The sequence below is a fragment of the Convolutriloba macropyga genome, chromosome 6, assembly GCF_964194025.1.
Source record: "Convolutriloba macropyga chromosome 6, txConMacr16.3, whole genome shotgun sequence".
Lineage (NCBI taxonomy): Eukaryota > Metazoa > Xenacoelomorpha > Acoela > Convolutidae > Convolutriloba > Convolutriloba macropyga.
Genome location: NC_134473.1, coordinates 34,839,999 through 34,854,224, shown reverse-complemented (window position 1 = coordinate 34,854,224; position 14,226 = coordinate 34,839,999). Strand labels below are relative to the sequence as shown.

At 35.8% G+C, this 14,226-nt stretch overlaps 1 protein-coding gene across 1 annotated transcript in view; it reads left to right on the top strand.

Moving 5' to 3' along the window:
* Nucleotides 1-14,226, top strand: part of LOC142341633 (uncharacterized) — a 147,884-nt gene that overhangs the window by 108,096 nt on the left and 25,562 nt on the right. The window contains exons 12-14 of the mRNA XM_075392740.1: nt 234-317; nt 10,452-10,852; nt 12,659-12,869. Coding sequence (XP_075248855.1) covers nt 234-317; nt 10,452-10,852; nt 12,659-12,869 — 696 coding nt within the window. The remainder of the gene's footprint in view (nt 1-233; nt 318-10,451; nt 10,853-12,658; nt 12,870-14,226) is intronic.

The following is a 14,226-nucleotide window of genomic DNA, read 5'->3' as shown; positions in this document are numbered from 1 at the left end:
TCAATCCCAATAGAGTTATGGGAATCAACGGCGGCTATTTTCCGGCAATCTGCCGGGTATGTTTCAGTGTAAGAGGCATAAATTCATGTGATGGGCGGTTCTTTGAGGTTCAGCACTCCCTCTTTTAACCTGGTCCTCCTAACCCCTACCCACTCACCTCATTTCACCCGTAACCTGGCCCCGCGCTCACCTCACCCCCCTCACGCTCCTCTAGATTTTTTTGTCTGTTTCAGGATGAAGAGAGACGTAGTGCTATGATGGCTACGAGGAAGGAGGAGGAAAAGATGAAAGAACTCGCTCGCTCACAGGCTATGAAGGTGAGATAGAAAATAATTAAAAGCGACTTCCTTATAAAGAACGGACTCTTTTTGCGATGTTCAAACGTAAAGGTGCTGTTGCGACTTCTTCGGAGAACTGTAATTGTAATTTATATTTTGCAGATTTATGATGTTATTCTCAGCCATTAGTTTCAAAAAATATGCGTGGTCGCAGCAATTGATCTTTTAAAAATGTTTCCGAAACAATGATTATTAGGATCGGTAACGTTGCCAATGTTTTGAAATTTGGTATTGAGGTTTTTAGTCGACTTGTTTTATTACATATAGTATATTCTATCTGTTGTCTATTAGAGCCATTGTCATGCCATATAATCAATGAAATTATGATAAATTTAGCTTTATATTAGGCATTCTCGACCAGTTGCTCGAATACGCATGTAAAGTTATATGTTAACGAAATGAAAAGGAAAGGCTTTGTTCAAAAATTCAGTGGCGATTGTTAAAATTGAAAAGCGTGAAACTTGTCTTTGTTCCCGACAATTGTCTATCGATTTGCCGTTTTGTGTCGTAAATTAAGAATTTCCCACAATTTTCATCAATTTATTGTTGTATAGTCGAAAATAAACATAGAGTTGGCTGTTTTTGTTTGGTTGAGTGAATTTGCATATTTTTGTTATGCTTGATTCCATTGTTTGTTGTATTGTTGTGTTGTCTTGATAGTGTGTTTCGCTTTTCAATAATTTCTTCTTTGATGCAATTGAAATGTCCTTCTCCTGTTCTGCTCATCAAAAACAGTTACAGTCTCAAATCAACAACAACCAACCGTGTAATTTTCCTTCGACAACCCATAATTTGCTAAACAACGAGACATTTTTCCACAATTCACACGTTACAGGTCAATTTGGAGCTGATTACGAGCAACAAATCCCTTCCCCCGTACTGCCTTTGCCCCGGGCTGAAAACTGCCCATTACCTATTCCGACCCAAATTCCGCGAAATTTTCAAAATGAGCAAAATTTTAGTTTAAAATTGCAGAAACAAAGTCCTTATGAACAGTTTACAAAAGGATTAAGTCATTGTTTTCAACACGAGTATTTGCCGTATTTAAATATACACGGAACAATTGCTGCGTCCAGCTCAGTTGAGCGCAGTGTGTTCGCGGGGGCGAATTCATCGTCGGTGAAAGGGCAACGGAAAACAGCATCAGGATTTTCGAGAAGTAAAGTAAAAAAGCACCACTTGTCAGAAATCAGTTCGTTCACGATTACCAAGAATTTGTTGAAGCATTCGCAGAGTTTGCCCATTGAAAAAGCGAATCCAGTGTTTAGTAGCGAGCCACAGAAAACAGAAAAGACGGTGGTCGCTGGAGCCGCCGACCGTGAGGATAGTTCGCTGCAGAAAATGGCGGGTGCACATTATTCAGGAAAGAATACAGTTTAAAGAAATTTTTCGTTTGAAAAAAGTTGAACCCTTAAGTATCAAAATGCATTTTTCCATTTTTCTGCCGCCCTTTGTTGAGAGTTAGCATGGCTAGCATATATTTTACGTTTGATCAATCGCACCACTCCATGCAAATTATAACAGTTAAAATATAGCCCAGCTTTCAAGCGGAATTAAATGTTAACTTCAACCTTTTCGATTTAATACCAATTGAAAATGTATTTGGTCAACTCCTGAAGCATGTTAGGCTTAAAGCAATTTTCAGATTTGCTCTTTTTCCCATTACAGCTCCTCAGCTGACGACTGTTTTACTAGTGTCACACTAGTGTTCTTTCCTTTAAATAAAAGGTTTCAACTATGCTCCGTTTACGACTCCATCACATCATGTAGCAGCTCCAGTCCATAAAAGGGGACTTGGGGGTTCGATTCCTATTGTGCCTTCTCCGCACAGTCGATACTCGGGCAACTCTATTGCGAGTATGAGTACACCCAGCTATTATTACAATGCTGCATCCACGAATGGATTGCCCAACTGTGTTTGTTTGGGACAGTTGCCATCCAGGTTGAATGGATCTCACATGGCAAATGTTTCAGTCGTGAGTCTGTTTTAATGTTTTCGATGTCAAAAGAAAAAAAATCGCTACCTATGCTCTCGAACTCCATTGGTCACATAGCTTTGTTAATTCATTCGCGTGGTTAGGATTAACTGTGGTTTGGTTTAAGTGGTTCATTTAAGATTGTGACAAGGAGGCTTGGTAAGCTTTCGATAATCGAACTCGCTCTGCTGGAAAACGCTTCATAACAACAAACATCAAACGGTCTCAGAATCCTAAATTGGGCGAAGTTTTTTGTGGTTAGAGTTGTAAAGTATGTAAAAACGATTATGCAAAAATGTAACACTGCGGACTTTGATTGGACATCCCCATTGTCATTATTCAAGAAACAATTGAATGCTCTAAAAACAAAATCGAAAACTTTGATTACTATCAACATCCGATAAATTGGCCATGTTTGAGTTATTCCTGTAAATCGGATATCACGCCAATTTAATAATAACAATAATATGCGTCGCCACATGACGTTCCGACCCCGCTCTTCCACATTATTTTTTCACTAGAATAAACAAAATGAGCTAACCGAACTATTTGGTCAAAAAATGTGAGATCAATTTTTTAAGTAGAAAAAAACAAGGTTATCAAGTAAACACTCAATTTTCGAAACAAAAATGAGATTACAAATTCGATGCCGTTTTCAAACCAAATGATAAACAGTAATGTCCTTCAAGTAGCAGCTTCGTAATTATCTAGCTTCGCTGACCTCTTTTTCATTTCAATTGGTTGTGATTCAGATTTATAAGTGAGTCCAGAATTTATAAAAAAAATATTTCTGCACTCAATTATGAATCTAGATTTAACAGCAAAATCTAATCAAAATGGAATAGACTTTACCAAAGCACGATAATTTTGAGGTAATTCATGAATGAAGTAAGTTACGGATGCTCCCAAAGCTTACGAAACCATTGATCTGACAACCCATACAGTACACAGAGGAGAATCAACTTATGCACCCAAATTCAGCCAGCCGAGTTGTAGAACCGATAAAAGTCGCTCTTTGACTTCTTAGAGCATGATCTGATGGTGGTAACAAATATCAAAAAAGACGACAAAAAACCCGCCAGGTCCTGATTTACAATATAGAGAAAATGAGAACTTCTGACATGACTTAAAATTACAGTTTTTCATAGTCAACAAATCATACTAACCTACATATTGAAAAAAAGACGACTATAAATGAAGAATAACTGCCGCAAAAGAACTACTTTTTCCTCGAAAAGTATCGGTGCTTAAAATTATCAACACCAATTGCCACTTGTTAGTAAATTCAAATTACGCGTCCAGGAGAACATAAGTGACAAAGGGGACCATAATTTGAACTTTTGAGTAAAATTAAAATTTTGAGTACGTTTTTGAAAACTAGTGGCGTCAAAGTTAATAATTTACAAAATCATATGTTGAAATTATTAGCCTCTTGAATTCCATCTACTGTCAAAATTAACGGTGATGCAAGTGAAAAGAAAGCAAATTAAAGAATTTTTATTGGAAAAAATCAACAGAACTTCAAAATTAAATGGTTTTTTGGTCATTAAAATTGACTCAAAATTGGAACCTCTAGATTTTTCCTTAGAATTTCGTATTAGAAAGCTGGTCTGACTCAGATAGTGTCAATGTAAACAAACCTTAAGATAAAAACTAAAATCCTCAAATATTTCTGTAAAGCAGATAGGGCCTCTAAATTACAGGTGACAAAAAACAGAGCGCCAAATCTATTCAAGCGTTTAAGTTTTTTGGAAAGAAATATTTCAACTGAAAACATTCAATATGTCTACTTATTCATTCTCAGAAAGCCCATTGAACTCAAAAATTACGCCAAGTGTCAAGACTGGGGATATGGTCAAGACTGGGGAAAAATAGATATGGTGAAACACACAAATTTGTCAAAATTCGAGTAAGTAAAGTCGCAATTTTAAACTGAAAACAAAGGTTCTTTAATGTCTCCTTTTTAGCGATGCTATGAAGACTATCAGTAATGAGAATAGGTGGTAAGACAACAAAATTAACATCTAAAACAGACAGAATTTTTAAAATAGTAAATTTTAAAAAAAGAGTGTCATAAAAACTCGCATCAGAAATCTAAACGAAACAATTTAACCTGTACATCATTAGAAAAAAATGGAACCTGTCATCAATGCGACTGGTTAATAGGTCGACAAAAAAAGCAAAGAGGTGCGAAGTCCAAAAATACGTTTCCATTTTTGAAAAGAATTATTTACACTGAAATCCCTAAAATGTTCATTTTTATCTCCATAAAAAGCAGTTCAGAAAAGTCATTATCCAATGTTTAATTGCGCAGAATTTCAAAGCCAATGGGACCTACGATTTTTGTTAAAAATTAAAAAGAAAACAAAAATCCTATAAAATGTACAAATACAAAATAATCTCAAATATTTTATGAAATCTCCAAGTAGCAGCAGTAACAAAACCGACAAAAGGTTCGAAGCTAAAACCATTATAAAGATTAAATTATAGTTTACTGGAGACGGGTTGTGACCTGTGTTTACAGAGACTGAGCTACAAATCGAACGAAAAATTAATGAAAATTGACGAAGCTCAAAAACCCAATAATGTTTTTGTAAACAAATATTTTCAAAAGCCATAACAGACTTAAAAAAAATTCGAAAAACAGCGATGGATTAGTTTGCAACACATCAGGAAGCCAATTGGGTTTGTTAATAATGAAAATAATTTATGACCCCTCAAAATAACGACAATTATATACAGAAGCCAAAACTTCAATTAATTTTTACCAGATGACACTGTTCAAGGCAATAAAATTAGAAAATATTACCTGCAAGAACTGTATATCGTCACTTTCTCCTCATTTTAACATCAAAGAACCTTCCTTCTAAAAGGATTACTCAGACATGACAACTAAAAGATACCCAGGAATTGAAGAGTATTGAAATCTCGAAACTTTTTTGATGAAATTAACGGAAGAAGCAATCTTTCACAACGTATAACACAAGCGCGAAATGTATTTAAAAAATGCTTGAATTCACAAAAGTAATTGTGACTTCTAATTAGTGAGGTTGAGTCACATTGTTACGAAAATGAAAGCAAAAATGATACAGGTGAATTTTTTTTATTTCAATTTGAAAGTCTTTGAAACAAACAGCTGTGAACTGAATTCCTTAACTAGGTCCAGTTATACGTCCTGGGGAAGCAATTGAGACCTGTCTTTATTATGTATATGGCGTATAACACCAAAAAGAAAGACAAATATAGGCAAAAAATCCATAAAATTTTGCGAGATAACTGTCTCAGCCCAAAAAACATGAACTATATGACAAAAATAATTAAATATTCAGATACGCGTTTTTCCATCTTTGTGCACTTTCACTACTATGTTTTCCTTCAATTGCACTTGTCAATAATGCGATAATACGACACGGAAGCAAATTGAACTCATAAAATATGCAGTTATGCCCAAAAAAAATGAAAACGCGTAGTATCAAAACAGAGAGACCATTAGTTTGAATATAAAACCGTTAAGGACATTAATCTTTTATCCACAGGAATTTAGTTTATGCCTGTTGTTACTGACACTGCGCCCAGTGTTGAGAGAAATAGGATAAAGAAGTTGCAAAGTTAAAAAATAACCGATGTTCTTAAAACAAGTATAATCACAGTCATAACAGACATTAGATAACAACTAAAAGAAGGTTCATTTATACTTCCTGAAAAGTTACTGGATCTTTTACTGGGGACAATAAGTTATTGGGCTTATAGATGGACCAAAAAAGATAACAATGGAAAGCAAAATTCAAAAAGTACATGAATTTTTTTTTTTTTTACGAAACCACTATAGAAACTACGCGCTTAATTCAGAAACCTTATTATGATCTCGTTGGGCCTCTTTTTTTGTAAATCGTATCTGTCATCAATTGAGCCCTCATTTGAAATTCTCGTAAGTAAAAAAAAAGTATACATAAAAATCATTTACATAGCGGAATTATTTTGAAAAAAAAATCGCTCCCATTAAAATCTAAAAAAAAATTTATTTAAGGATATATGGCAAGATCAAAATCAGCGCAGAGGTTGCTGTCCGTCTAACGAAATAGTCAATTGTTGAAGTTGTTGCAAAACAGATCAATGTTTTAACAAAATCTTTCAGTTTGTCAAAAATAAAAATATTCGTATATTTTAAATTTGCAAAAAGCTGGCAAAACTACAACTCCGGAGGACTCTCAAAACTAGTGGGTGTACAACTAGCTCGATTATCAGCCTAAAATGAATATGGCCGCAGTTTTACTTCCAGGCATTTACTTCCAGGAAATTAAAAGCAATTTGGCTGAAAAAGTAAATTTTGTCCCAATTTTGGGACCCAAAAAAAGTATTTTGAATAATTTAGCATTAATTCTAGCCTTAATTCTAGCACTAATAAAATCAAACCGAACAATTCAGCAATCCTCGTCTGTATTTAGAGAAAAATTTAATAGCACTATAGCTAACAATTTGAACAAATTTTGGTAAAATTGACGAAAGTTTGGTCAAATATACCGAAAAAGTAAATAAAAACTGCTAAAGTACGCATAATATTCACAGAACTTTATACCTCGATAACTCCCTATCAAAAGTGAAAATTGAAAAAAGCTTTTTAATTCCATATTTTACGCTGGACGGGCTTTTTAATGATACCACTCACAACTCTCTACGATGATTATATCGATCGGCCAAAATTGTCTGAACAAAAAAAACCCATTTGAGTATATAGTTCCTCCCCCACTAAAGTGGGTCGAAACAATAAGTTAATTTAAGTTTCATTAGAAATCAATGAGAACTGTCATGAATCAGACCAAATGATAAGGATACACAAAAGCAACTACTATCAAAAATAACTACTATAAACAACTAACAACAATTAAAAATGCATCAATAACGCTCTGTTATTGCCAACTTCATCAATTAAACTAGCTATTGTCTTTAAGCATAGTTTGGATTTACTTATGACACATTATTAGCCTCTGAGGACTGTCATTATGGTGATTAATTGGAGCAAGACAAAAAGGAGCCAGACATAAAGAATAAATGGCAAGACAACACAAAAACGGACCGAAGTCAAAATCACCTCTTTTATAACATATTTTCAACGTTAATTCATGCCCCCTTAGCAACCGTTTAGACTTCTCATGAATCATTTAAATTTATGGAAAAAGTGTCAAGTCCAAATATATAGATTCAGTGGGACCTGTCAGTACTCAGACTTAGTAACAAGACTGCTAAAAGAACACAAATAAGGATAAAAAATTGCAAACTCACAAAAAATGAAAGCAGTTTTGCCCATTGATCAACTGAGACAACAGCATTAATTCGCCATTGATGCAAATGTATCGTATTCATTAGCATTCGCCAAAAAATCATTAGAAAAGAAGTAAAATTAAACTGTTGCACCTGAATTTTAAAGTAGTTGTCCACGCTTTAACTCTTTAGAGCTACTCGACCTTTTGCAGCGTGACTAGAATTACTTTTCCATTTTGACTTCCTATTGACATGAAAAATTCGTAAGAAGTGTGTAAAATTAGACAGAAGAGTGTAAAAAAGACAAGTAATTGTTCACAATAGGCAATAATATCCTAAATGATTTTGGATGCTGAAAATGTCGATAAATGTGGAAATGTCGATATATGTGAAAAAATCATTGAAATGTCATGTTCACAACAACTATAAACCTCTATAACTATCCGATCAATGCTAGGCTCTAAAACTCTCCAATTAAGATATTGCGCTTGACAGGTTTTTCAAAAATACCACCCATAACTTTCCACCATAATTATATATCGATCGGTCAAAATTCACAGATCAAAATTAAACCAGTTGGGCTTATAGCTCCTCCCCCACTCAAATTGGGGCATGAACAATTACAACGACTATCTTAAATTGCTACCTCATTTTGCAATCTGCTTGTATTCACTTGAGTGACTGCATGGCTTTGTCTTCGTTTCTCAGTTCGCTTTTATTTTCCTAATTAATTGCTCTTGAATGAAGTTCATATCAATTATTGTAAACGTGTGTGTCTTTTTTGTGCAAATTTTTCGCTTGACAATTTTGCGCGTTTCTAGGTGGTTTTTTTGCACCCATAAAGAAAAATTGATCTAGTCTACAGCCCCTGATTTAAATTGCCTCACCTGTCGTTCAAGAGCAATTCTTCCGACATTTGTCGGTTTAAGTTTATATTTCAGATTAATAGCTCTCAAACAAAATTTGTAGCAATTATCTGGGTCCTTTGTCTTTTTGAATGTGATTTATTATTGTTCAATCGAGTTTCACTTGACCATTTGATTTTTTGTCGTTTTCGCTATTGATTTTGTGCGATCTGAATTGCTGCTATCAGTGTTTAAGCCGACTAAGTAGTATGGCCAGATTGATTCAGGTCTTGTCTGGCCATGCTACTTAGTCGATTTTACTCACCATAAGGAGATTAAAATCTATCCAACAACTATTGATTGAAACTGGATTGATGTCAATGGTTCGTTTTTTTTAGTTGCAAAGCTGCATTGATTTCGACGCTATTGTTAAAACGTCGTCGTTGTCTTTCAATGCCGCTCTTTAACCGGCTCTTTCCGTGACATTGTCACTTTTTTGTTACTTACCTCACAGTCACGTATTGATATTATACCTAATACCCATCAGTTTACAAGCTGAATTAAGTAGAATTTTAAAATCTGACGGAAACTGCAGACCAAATTGGACACGAAAGAAAACTTCTGTCATTTTTTTCTCTCTTCTTTTTCTGTTTCAATCCTGATTTGCGTCAAGTGAGTCAACGATGGCTGTTTTCCGGTAATTTGCCGTATTGTTTGTTGAATTGTATCGACTTGTTTCGAATAGTATCGATTTGTTGAATTGTATTTGAGTTTTGTAAAATCGTAAATTACTTTCCTCGCGCGCTAATAGTCTTTTAATTAAGATAGTTTTACTTGAAGATCAATTCGGGGTTTGTCTAAAACTTTTCAAGGTCATTAAAGGACTCTTATACAGTGCCGACGTTTTATAATAATGAATTGTGAACGATTTGAAGTATAAGCAATTAATTTTTCGAACATATGAAGAGATTTATCGTCTTCCATTTTCATCTTCAAATCTACTTCAGTTTTTTATCGGTTACTCGATATATATTCTACCTGACAGATGCCACAGACGCTCCTTCGGCAATCTGTCGGCTTTAATTTTACTTGCTGCTGCGCGGGGTGGAAGCGAGGGACTTTTTTAACTTTAGACTGGGACAGAAGTAGTGGTAGGATTCTTCTGCCTGTTGTAATTGGGAGAATTGTTGAACGAAAAATCTCTCAATCAAATTAAAATGGAGGCCTTGGTAAGCAGTTTTGACAATTTTAAATTATTCGGAGCCCCAATAGCATTCATTAAATGTATGCTATTTGGGAGTTCGAGTCTTTTTGGTATTTGAGTATTTTTTAGTTCATATTCTCAAATCTGTCAATTTTAATGCTGAAATTTTTCCATTGCCATAACTAGATACCGGTGGAAATAATGGGAGGGGAATTTTTTGCAGACTTCGGAACTATCTTTTTCAGACATCTTTAACTAAGTTTTTCCCTCATTTGAGACCGTCACCTGTCATTTCCATCTCCATTGATTGCTATTTAATGGCGACTTTTGAAGTGTTTCTTGCTTTGCAGGCAGTTTTGTGGCTACATGATGATCAATTATTTAGAATCTATGCATAGAATATTTTATGCGCGCAACGAGTCTGCTTAGCTATTTTCTCCTTGACTGTCGCAAAATCAGCTTTTTTAACGATATGGGTTTTAATTTAAAAAGATTAAATATCATGGAAGAATGAATTTTTGCAATTATATCCATGTTGTTCTCTCATCGGCATCGATTTATTTTCGTACCTTTGTGCTCTTCTGAATCGGGTTGGCTATAATGTCTTTTCATACTCTATTACACAGCAATACCTCGACCCCCACTATGAACATAATTTGCCCCTATACGGTCACTATAATTTGTGGTTAATATAATAATAAAGCACATCGATTTATCACAAACCCAAGTTGTTTTCAAATTCATCCTGTTTACTTATTTCTCGATCTTTTCAATATTTAATGAAAAGTAACAACTGATTCGAAAAACTTCAGTTAATTCTTTTGACCAGGAAAAGAAACGAGCAGCAATCGCCAATGCGGCCAAACAGTGGGACGAACTAATGCGTCAACACCAAGAGATCTCCGGGAGTTCAACCGCTACACCGACATCAGTCCTCTTACAACAACAATATCAATCTAACAGTCGTGGCGCCAACTCGAATCGAGGAACCTCGCGAGGTTCTGGATCAGGTGGCAGTAACAAATTACCAGCACTGGACGTCAATTCGAACTCGACTACTAACTCGGCATCAGGCGGGAGCTCGGTTCCAACTAGTAACTCTCGTGCAGAATCGGCAAGGTCGAGGAGCTCCAATTACGAGGGAATCGGTGATCGGTTGAATAGCGGCGAGTCAACGACGACAACAACAGGATACGCAAGTGGCAGTGGAGAACAGAGAGTATATAACAGGCAAGTAGGATCTATTTTGAAGTGCCACCACTTGCCTTACTTTGTTTAAAAATAACACGTGCGCGTGTTGGCTTGGATTTCATAAGACCACCTACCTGGACAGGGTGATTGGAAGCAGCGAAATGGTCGATGAGCAGAGCGTACTGAACTTCTGACTATTCAGTTGGCATTATTTTTCGTCGATTTCATTTTCATTAGTTTTAATTGCTCTCAAACTAAATTTGTAGCGATTATATTAGTCCTGTGGTCTTTTTCAATGCAATTTTTCGCTTGATGACCGATTTTTCGTCTGACCCATTTGAGTTTTCTTCCTCAAAAACGGGATAAACAGGTAGCGCTCGGAGTCCCCCTCCCCCAACTTCACCAAGTCCCCCACTGCACACCCCCATCACACCTGCATATCGTTCCATTGGTACCCCAAAGAGCTTGACATCCTCCCGTGCGATTTTTGAAGTCAAATTTGAGTAGTGATTTTGGTCACGCCGAAACAGGAAGTGGAGCGAAAAAGCGAGTGATCTTGCGACGTGACATTTTTTACTCTAATTTTAAAATAGAAGGAGAAAACGTTGTTTGAACAACCATTCGCCTTCTCGCGAGTGGTTTTTTGTTCATATGCTGCAATTTCACTTTGACTTTTTACTGTTTTTTTTTCAAGTTAATTGATAGGATTTTTTCAAAATGGTTTTCCCAATCCATTCATAGTTTATTCTAGGCCTAGTTTTTTTGTTTGAACCAAATTTCCACTTTTTGCTAGTGTTTTTTTGTTCACATGCGGCATTTTGACATTGAAATTCTGTTTTTTTTTATCTGATAGTTTTCCCAACTCACTAATAGTCCGTTCTAGGTCTAGTTCTTTCTTTAGCCAATAAAAATTTTTTGAATTGTACGTAAGGACTTGTCCTGCTATGTTTTTTGAATTCGCTTTACCTTTATCATGTTTTTCGTTTTACATAAGTCATTTTTTTCACGTTTGACTTCTGACTTACCTGACTCACTGTTTCAACTGAATGGATTTTAAATTCTTTTACGCATTGAATTACGCAGTGAATACGGTCTCTTAAAAGAGCAAAATCAAAAGAAACGGGATAAACCAATAAAGCCCGGTCATTAAGTCATAGTGCATTAGGTTATCAAAGTTCATTAGAGCAATTGCTAGCTGACATTAGTATTAAGCTTAATAGCTTTCAGTGTAGAAGTTTATTTAAGTCTAAGTTTATAATCAAACTGAAACTGCACTCTGAGTTAGAACAATTTTGGTAACTGAGAAAAAATGCTGTCAAATTTTATTGTTTCTTTTATTCTCTTTTTTAATTCCGACGTACGTTAAGCGGGTCAACGGCGGCAGTTTTCCGGCAATCTGTCGGCTATGTTTTTGTCGGCTAAATTTTTTCTTGACTTCGATCTTTCAATGCGGCATAAACAGGTAATGCCCAGCGGGCTTTAAGTTTCATTGGGGGGCCTATAACTGATTTTAGTTGTCGTTGAAGTGCTTCAAATGCTAGATGCCCGCTACTTGAACTTTGTTCTTATATGTCTTAGTTAACATCTCTAAGGCGTTTTGGCATCGACACTAGCCCATGTATCTCATTAGGAACAGGCATATGCTTAGCTAATAAATCCAATCAAAATAGTTCGCACTTTAAAAATGTTTTTGTACAACTATAAATTTTTGTTTTCTGTTTTTTCTGTTCCTTCAATGGCAATCGGTGTTATGGGAATCATGGCGGCTATTTTACGGTAGTCTGCCGGGTATGTTTGATTCCTGCAAAAACAAATATAAATCATAGAAGAAACTCGGATTTTCAGACACTCAGTGGGATCAATAACGATAGCCTCTGGCACTGGACCCACTTCAGCTGGAGAATGTGACATTAGCAACTGTCATTTGGCGGACTTGGATGGGGAAGTGCTGAATCTGTATGGTTCTGGGGCTATTCCTGCCTTGGACAAGAACTGGGGAGTCCAGGCTGCCTCTCACGTGACCACTGTTTCTTTCAAATTCATCGATTTCGATCAGGTAAGTGGGCGAGAAAGGTCAAAAATATCACTTTATATGGGTTCGGCTTTTGTACATGAGTTAAAAAAGGTAACTGAATTACGGAAGAAACTAGTTGTCTGGAAGCCGCAGCCAGTCTCTCAACGGCTATTATTTAGGCGCTCTCCACTTTTTTACAACCCGAAGTATTTGGATTGTATTGGTGCGCTCTTTTTACGACTCGAAGAAGAGTATTGGTTGAGCGTCTTCGGTGAAAACAGAATGAAAAGTCAATGCTGCACGTGAAAACTAAATATTTAGGTCAAACGGCTGAACGTATCAAAGAGCGTGACAGAGAGTGACTATTTCATCATACCGTTTATTTGAGAGAGAGGGCGAAAAAAGTAGGTGTGAAAAAATTTTTGCTAAGCGAGCGAAATTTTTGGTCACTTGCGGCTTTTTTGAAGCAGCTTTTTAATAGCCGCCTCAGCTTCTCAGCCGGCTATTATAGCGGTCCTATTTTTCACAATTCAAAGAATTTAAATTGTGTTGGGGCGCTCTCTTTTTTTAAGATCTGTTCACACATTTTCGTGATTTTTGAAGTCAAATTGGAGTAGTGATTTTGATCACGTCGAAACAGGAAATGGAGCGAAAAAGCGAGTGGTTTTGCGGCGTGAAATTCTTTCATTCTAATTTCAAAGTAGAGTGAGAAAACGGTGTTTGAACAAAAATTTGCTTTCTCGGTAGTGGTTTTTTGCACATGCGGCAATTTCATTTTGATTTTTTACTGTTTTTTCGATTTTTGGATCGGATTTTTTCTAAAGTTTTTCCCAATCCATTCATAGTTCATTCTAGACCTAGTTTTTTGTTTGAACGAAGTTTCCATTTCTCGCTAGTGGTTTTTTGTTCACATGCGGCATTTTTACATCGATTTTCTGTTGTTTTTTATTTTTTTGATCTGATTTTTTTTCGAAATGGTTTTCCCAATTCACCCATAGTCCGTTCTAGGTCTAGTTTTTTTAAGTTAATAAAAATTCTTCGAATTGTACGTCAGGACTTTTCCTGCTATGTGTTTTTTTACTTCGTCGAATAAAAATTTTTCGCTTTACCTTAGTTCAGAGCTTGTTCAACATTTTGCGTGAAATCTTTCTGACTTCTCTGGGCTAATTTCACTCTTCTCTCACTCTGCTAAAATTGTTTTTGGACAGCAGTTGCTCAGCAAAGCAATTCAAAATGAACAAAGTCAGTATCAGAAAACAAAACCAGAAATAGAAACGGGATAAACACATAGAGCCCAGCTTTAGATGCCCGTTACTCGAACTTGGTTCTTATAAGTCTTAGTTACCATCTCCAATGCTTATTGGTATTGATACTAGCTCCTGTATTGCCTCACTGTGAA